At 39.8% G+C, this 8,392-nt stretch overlaps 1 protein-coding gene across 1 annotated transcript; it reads right to left on the bottom strand.

The window, feature by feature from the left end:
- Nucleotides 1–4,492: 4,492 nt before the first annotated feature.
- On the bottom strand, nt 4,493–5,195 carry LOC140805627 (uncharacterized). The gene is made up of 3 exons (XM_073161887.1): nt 4,910–5,195; nt 4,679–4,755; nt 4,493–4,573 (listed from the first exon to the last, which is right to left on the bottom strand). The coding sequence occupies exons 1-3, from the start codon at nt 5,193–5,195 to the stop codon at nt 4,493–4,495; spliced, it is 444 nt and encodes a 147-aa protein (XP_073017988.1).
- Nucleotides 5,196–8,392: the final 3,197 nt, after the last annotated feature.

Raw genomic sequence — 8,392 nt, 5'->3', positions numbered from 1 at the left:
GTTTAGGTACAAAGGGCAACCGTCCACTCGTCCATCGTTGATTGACCCGGCAGAGACTTCGGGAGATGACTCCGCTGATGGGGACTACGAATTGGTTGCTCGTAAAAAACCTGCACCCCGAGTTACTGTTGTCTCGTCATCCTCGTCTTCTATCCAGGATGATGATGATGCTCCCTCTGAGCCTGTCACTTCTCCCACACTACCCTATCAGAATCCTGTTGATGAAAGTGAGGTTGAAATTTCGTTGGCCCAATTTATGGCAAACTTGAAAAATCAGAAGGGAAAGGCTCCTTCAACCTCTACTGTTCACCATATCGCTACAAGTCCAACTGCATCCAGCCAGTCAAAGAGTCCCTCTGCTGACGAAGCGGCCTCTGGTGGTGCCAGACACGCCAATGACTCTGAACCTATGGGTGTTGCCCCAGATGTTGAGAACACTGAGGACGACATTGATCTATCTGCCTATGATTTGGCCACTTGCTACAACAACATGTTTTACTCTGAGATGGCATTCTCGAACTGGCCTCTCTATGAAAATCGAGAGCTTGTTGCGGAGCGTAATGTGGATGTGGAATCATTTTACCGGTACAATTTAATTGAGTTTCTCAAGTCTAGGGGTCTGTTCTCAACATGCTCATCTGTTCTCCCTTACTGTCATAAGGCTATCCTTGAATTTTATGGCAATCTTACTTGAAGTGTTGGGGATCCAAGATCGGCAAAATTTGGAAAAGTTTTTGTCCGCAACAGGGTGTACAACTTCACAGCCGATGTAATCAATGCACACTATGGTACACCTGCTGCTGCCGAAGGCGCTCCTCCGGATTTAGGTGAGGTAATTTTTGTCCTCACTGGTGGCATGGTCAGCAAGTTTCCTCTCCATCCACACAAGGTCTCAGCTGCTACACTTACTTCACTCTATTCGGTGCTGCACAAGATTGCCATCCATAATTGGACTCCGACTACAAATACCACTGTTGTCACCAAGGCTCAGGCCCTGACTCTCTTTTCTGTTGGGAATTCAACTTTAAACTTTGGCCGCCTGGTGTTCAACACAGTGTTGCAGTATGCTAATGGTGGTTTGAAGTCATCCAAGCTCCCATTTCCATCTCTTATCTATGGAATCTTGGTGTCACAGGGGTTTGTTAAGAACATTACAGAACCTTTATCTCTGCCCACTGACCCGCTCAAGATTGCCTCTGCACTTATGCACGGCAAGAGGAAGGTTGATCTTCCATGGAGTGCCTCTGCCTCGGTACCTCATGCTACTGGTCCTTCTCAACCGTCCGCCTCCACCACTGTACCTCCTACCACTGGTCCTTCTGCACCTACCACCTCTACTCCATCTTTGTCTGATTATGTGAAAATATCAGTCACTGGTGCCCAGATGGTTCTCGACCATGCCCTGAAGAAGATTGAACAAGCCAAAGCTGATTTGGCCTTCTATGAGGATTTGGCTATTACCATCCAAGCACTGCTGGCTGTTGGAGTCTTTCATGGACAAAAAAGGGGAGATGATGCTGGTCCCTCTGGCACTAAGGATGACACTGATACAGAAACTGAGGATGATAGTGATGATGATTGATTAATTGCTTTTGATTTTTTTTACTGTTTTGATCTTCTGTTTCCGTTTAAACTGTCTGTGCTCCTATAGTGTTAACTGTTTGTGCCCTTATAGTGGTCTATGACTCTACTATATTTGTAAGTCTGCCTCTTCCTTTTTGCTTGGAAATATCAAGAGCGTGTGCAGGTGTTGCTTTGAATGCTGTCACTTTTACTAACAACATCTCTGTTAACAGTTTCTTATTCAGGGGGAGACAAACGTGCCTGAACTCAGGGGAAGTTAAAATGAACTGAGAATGATATATGGATTTGATCTCATTTTGTCCAAGAAAGGCAAAAAGGGGGAGATTGAAGGGAAATAATGTTTTCCAAGTTTTCGATTAATATAATTAATTCCTCAATATATTTCCCGTATTGTTTTGATTGACTAAATATTTGTTTTGATTTTGTCTTCCTTGACTAATGAGATATTAAAAGATTTAGTAAGTTGATAAGATATGATCTTAATGTTTAAAAAAAAAAAAAGAGTTTATTCCTAATAGAACTCTCACCTTCCTTGCTTAATAGGTTTCCTTATGAGATAAGGCTCTCATCTATAAAAAGGAAAACCTAGGACCTTGAAAGCGGCCGTGTTTTACCCAGAGTCATATGCATACTTTGCACGATCTAAAGTTCACAGAAAATCACGTGGAACATTGCCCCTTTGAAGACTGCCGATATCAAGTGTTGCCGTGAATGTTGGGAGCATCCGAAGACAACATCTGTGCAGACGTTGGCTGAAGATTGCTTCTCTTGGATCTACTGTTTAGCAACACGTTTTTGTTTTCTTGTCTTAGTTTATTCTGGTTGTTTGTTTTTAGAAAACATTTGTTTTTCTCAACTTGTTGAGGAAATTGATTTTTGTCATAATCACTAGTGTTAGGTTTTTGAGTACATCTCTCTTTTTCCGGATCCTTTTCAGCCTTCACTAGTGATTTTTGTTGAGGAAATTGATTATTGTCATATTCACCAACTCATCTGCTCGAGGTGGGTTGCTGTGTTCTACAAACTCAGGACTATGGTGCACCTATAGATAGTGTTCAGGCCATAGCAGTGACCTCCGCATACACTATGCCAACTCAACTATAGCCCCATACATCCGACAAATCAATATATCAAGGCGAACTCCGCCATATCAAATCTGAATCGACAATTGGCTCAATATGCAATGTAATGATGCAAATCAATATCATCATTTCGATATCATAATAAACTCATCTCAATACAACAATCATCATTAAATCACAAATAATTCATCGAGCCATAGAATTTTCAATTTAAAATAAAAATGATACTTTTACCTTGTATGTTACCGACCGTAACATACCTTTCAAATATTATCAACTAGAGATCAAAACATATGGTTGAGAAGTCTTGAACCTCGGAATTCTACTATAACTCAAGAACTTTGATCATCTATCAAAACAAAGTAGTTTATGTTCAAAATTCATAATTAATTCAATACTACTTCAAATCAAGATCCGCAAATTGGATATTCAAGAAAACTCAAATCCCAACAATTTTGTAAAGAATGAATATGTATCATTTCTTAACCGTAATATGCCAGAAAAACATTCATTGAATCATTTTATCAAATACGTGGCGTGCGTGCTAAAGAGTTAGCTCCTTTACTTTGCCCTTGGCTTCAATTCCATTTCTTTTCAAAATATCAATACATACAATATACATAATCAATAATTTAAAAGAGCTAAAATCAATTGAATCTTCATTTATCATATACATAGCTCATGAGATGCATTCAAAGAAAGAATCTACTTACAACCACTTGAAGATTTGATAATCTTAACACCTTGACAATAATCCTACAACACAATAACAATAATAATACCATCAATCATTACATTAACAACTTTACCTCAACACTCAAACCAAACAACCCATTGTTTTCTCTTCAATCACTAACCCAAGGAAATAAGCTTTCTTACCTTGCTTCTAAACTCTTGAGGAAAAGAACTTCTAATCTCCAAGCAAAGATTAAAGCTTCAATCAAAGATTAATGTCTTGGAAGAAATTGAATTGAAGGAGAAATGAAGAACCCTAGCTCTAAACCGATGGAGTAGGAAAAAGGGAAGAAAAAATGATACAAATACACTTCCCAAACCATATTTATTCATTCCCAACCTCAAAACACGTTTTTGAACATGTGCTGGGCGCGGTGGCGCGTGATCTGGTGCACCCGCGCGCCTTATTCTGCCAAAACAACAAAACTTCAGCATTGGGCGCGCCATCGCGCGAGATCTGGCACAGGGGTGCGCCGCATTCTGCCAAAAAAAGCATTTTTAACTTCCGAATTTGCAAAAGTGGTCAACATGAAAGTTGTAGCCCTATGTCTTAGCTTGCATCTCCAATTGGCCTCATGTGATTTGGAGGTCTGAGTAAAGAGTTATGCTCAATCTCCCATCATGTGTCAGTGCAGGAACGACGATACACACGACACACTTCGGGCCACTTTTGTCTCGTCTTCCCTAATGATTTCACCAAAACTCAAAACATGAAAATTATAGCCTAGTGTCTTATCTTTTTAATTAAAATAGTCTCACATCATTTGGATCAATATACAAAACATTATGCTAAAAACCACAACTACTGTCATATTTTTCATACCGTTTCTGCACTTCCATTACCTATTTAGCTCAAATTCAACCTTTAATTCTACACATTCATTATCTATTCTATTCTATAACATTCATTACCATTCATACCATAACGTAAAGCCATAAACCATCACAACTACTGCCACATATTTTTTTAAATTCGGGCATTACAATTCCTCCCCTCTAAAAATAGATTTCGTCCTCGAAATCAATCATCAATTTCAAGTCTAACATGTAATGATCAATACTGAAAATAAAACCGAGAATAGAAGCGTACTTCATTTGAATAACTCTGGATATTCATGTCTCATTTTATCTTCTAATTCCCAAGTTGCCTCCTCGACACCATGTCTGTTCCACTGTATTTTAATCAACATTATCAATTTATTTCTGAGTTGCTTATCTTTTCGGTCTAGAATTTGAATCGGTCTCTCAATGTAGCTCAAATCCTGATCAAAATCAACCTCATCGGGTGGAAGTACATGAGAAGGATCTGGATTATATTTCCTCAACATAGACACATGAAAAACATCATGAACACCTGATAATGCAAGAGAAAGAGCTAATCTATAAGCCAAATCACCAACACGTTCCAAAATCTCATACGGACCTATAAATCTCGGTGATAATTTACCCTTCTTTCCAAATCTAATTGTACCACGGAAAGGAGATATTTTCAGAAAAAACTCTGTCACCTTTCTCAAAAATCAACGGTCTTCTCCTGATGTTCGCATACTTAGCCTGTCTATCCTGAGCAGCTCGCATAGGACTCTGAATCAATTTCACATTCTCTGTCATTTCTCTTATCATATCAGGTCCTACAATTGGTGCTTCAGATAAATCGTTCCAATACAGAGGAGATCGACACTTCCTGTCATATAGTGCTTCAAATGGTGACATTCCAATACTCACTTGATAAATGTTGTTATAAGAAAACTCAACAAGTGGTAGCGAATCCTGCCAACCAATACCAAAATCCATCACTACAGCTCTCAGCATATCCTCTAATGTCTGAATAGTACGTTCTGACTGTCCGTCTGTCTAAGGATGATATGATGTACTCAAATGCAAACGAGTACCAAGAGCCTCTTGTAAACTCTGCCAAAAATGAGAAGAAAATATGGGATCACGATATGATACAATGGACTTAGGCACACCATGCAATCTCAAAACTTCTCTGATGTACAATCTGGGCATCTGATCATGCCTATATGTCATCTGATAAGGAATGAAACACGAAGACTTGGTTAATCTATCAACGATAACCCAAATTGCATCGCAACCCCTCGACGGCCTCGGCAATTTCGTGACAAAGTCCATGGTGATATGGTCTCACTTCCATTCTGGAACTTTAAGGCTATGCAAAAGACCTCCTGGTCGCTTCCGTTCTGCTTTCACTTGTTGACAATTCAAACAACGGAATACAAATTCTGCTATGTCAGATTTCATTCTTTTCTACCAAAATTGTTTCTTCAAGTCATTGTACATCTTTTTACTTCCAGGGTGTACACTGAATTTACTGCAATGATCATCACGCAAAATCTATATCCTCAATTCTGAAATATTAAGAACTACAATACGATCATTCACAAACAAAATACCCTCATTATTAACCTGAAATTCTGATCGATGTCTTGATCTGACGAGTTCAACTGATTTTTGAATGCTTTGATCTAACCTTTGGGCCTCATTAATTTTTACAAACAACTCTGGCTCTGCCTGAATCATAAATACTCTTACAGGTTGAGTATCTACCACAAAATCCAAACCAGAAAGACAACATTCTTCTACTAGATCAGATTCACTGCTAGTGATCAAGGACATATTGCATAATTTTCTGCTCAAAGCATCAGCTGCTGCGTTTGACTTGCCTGGATAATATTTTATTTCGCAATCATAGTCTTTCAACAAGTCTAACCAACGTCTCTGTCTCATGTTCAGCTCCGCTTGTGAAAAGAGATATTTCAAACTCTTATGATCAGTGAATATCTCAAATTTCTCCCCATACAAGTAGTGACACCAAATCTTTAAGGCAAAAATCACTGCTGCTAGTTCTAAGTCATGCACTAGATATCTAGACTAATGTGGCTTCAACTGTCGTGAAGCATAGGCAACCACACGGCCATGCTGTATTAATACACAACCCAGTCGTTGATGTGAAGCATCAGTGTGCACTGTAAATCCTCCTACACCTGATGGAATAGTCAGAACTAGAGCACTAGTCAATCTCTGCTTAAGTTCAACAAAACTAGCCTCACATGCCTGCGACCAAATAAATGGTGCATTCTTTTGTGTCAGTTGGTAATTGGCCTCGCAATCTGTGAAAATCCTTCAATAAATCTGCGATAATATCCTGCCAAACCCATAAAACTACGCACCTCAGGAATTGATGTCGGTCTAGACCATAGACCCATCTTTCTTCTTCACGAATAAAACCAGAGCACCCCAAGATGAAACACTTGGCCTTATATATCCTTTAGCCAATAAATCCTCAAGTTGTTCCTTTAGTTCCTTCAATTCGATTGGCGCAATCCTATAAGGAGATCTAGAAATAGGCTGTGTTCCTGACACCAACTCAATGTTGAACTCAATCTCTCGGACTGGAGCAAATCCTGGAATTTCATCTGGAAATACATCTGAAAATTCACTAACCATTGGAATATCTGCCAATTTAGGTAATGACCTTGAAATATCAATTGCATAAACCAAGAAACATTCTGCTCCTTTCTGCAACAAACGAGTCATAGACAAAACAGATATCAAAGGAATATTAGCTCGAGAACCCTTACCATAGAACGTCCAGTGATATGTCATATTAGGCCTAAACCTAACAATCTTCTGAAAACAATCTACAGTAGCCATGTATTTTGTCAACATGTCAATACCAACTATGCAGTCAAAATCAGACATCCCCAACACAATGCAATCAAACTCAGTGACATTATCCTCATAACTAAATTCACAACCACTTATCATTTCAGATGACCTCATCACTTTGCCCAGTGGCGTAGAAATAGATAATGTAGATGATAAGGTTGTGTTTGGTTGCAGTATAAAATAAACTAATGATTTGTATGTACATGATAAAGAAATGATTGTTGTAGAGATGTAATATATGGTAGTATGTTTGGTAAGAGTTTTAAGTATAGGATAATTTTGAAATTTTTGATGAAAGGACAAAATTGCCCTTCCTCTTTTATTTTTCTTCTTCCACTTCGACGGCGGCGGTCCGACGGTCCGGCGGTGGTCCGACGGTGACGGCGGTCCGGCGGCCATGTTATGGCGACGACGGTGAGTCGACGGTCCGGCGACGGCGATGGCGCGGCGACGGTGGTCCGGTGACGACTATGCGGTGGCGTCCAACGAATGTCCGGCGACGGCGACGGCGAGGTCCGGCCACCGAGGTGGTTCAATAGCGGTGAAGGAAGAAGGGTAAAATTTGAAAGAGAGTAGGGATAGAGGAGGGATTAATAATCCTACGGAGGAAGGAGGTATTATTTAATCACACGTAATACCACCTAATCACTTATATGAGGGATTGAGCTGGATAAATAAAAATCGTACCAAACGCAGGATAAAGTGTGAAAAAATTTAATCCTTCCTAATCCGGCCAACCAAACGCAGCCTAATGGTATAGAATGCAACGAATGTAATGTGACAAAGTGCTCAGCTATGAAAGTATGTGATGCACCAGTATCCATCAAAACATAAGCAGGATAACGTGAGAGAAAACAATTACCTGAAATGACATTATCTGGAGCATTATGTGCCTCATCATCAGTGAGTGAAAAAACTTGGGCCTGCTGTTTACGTGGCTGTCCTACCCTGTGACTACCACTCTGTTTGTTCTGATCTGACCGGTTTGACTGCTGATAGGAATGAACTGTAGGGGTCTGACGATTCTGGTGAGGTGTCTGTCTCGATGATCCCTGATAGGTGTGGTTTTTACGCATTTTATTGCATTAGTTTTAGTTGTGTTTGCATTGTGCATGCATGCATTTCATTTACATTTTGTTCATTTTAGAGTAATCAATTGCATATTATCATATCTCACTATTGGGCGATTAATTTGCAGGGAAAATGGCCGGAAGAACTAAAATCGGAGCCAAGTGCCAAGTCAAGACAATAAGGTGCAGAAGAGTTGGCGCTCGGGTGGTGAAATTGTACCGCCCGAGCGC

Source organism: Primulina eburnea, chromosome 1 (assembly GCF_022965805.1).
Source record: "Primulina eburnea isolate SZY01 chromosome 1, ASM2296580v1, whole genome shotgun sequence".
NCBI lineage: Eukaryota > Viridiplantae > Streptophyta > Magnoliopsida > Lamiales > Gesneriaceae > Primulina > Primulina eburnea.
The sequence above is the reverse complement of the archived record's forward strand: the minus strand, read 5'-3'. Positions and strand labels throughout refer to the sequence as shown.

Excerpts from the sequence above, each read along its gene's own strand:
- LOC140805627 (XM_073161887.1), bottom strand. The coding sequence starts at position 5,195 with ATGGATTTTGGTATTGGTTGGCAGGATTCGCTACCACTTGTTGAGTTT. Across the intron at positions 4,756-4,909 it reads ACCGTTGATTTTTGAGAAAG|GTGTTCATGATGTTTTTCAT; the intron begins GTGACAGAGTTT and ends TTGCATTATCAG. Across the intron at positions 4,574-4,678 it reads ATGTACTTCCACCCGATGAG|TGGAACAGACATGGTGTCGA; the intron begins GTTGATTTTGAT and ends ATTAAAATACAG.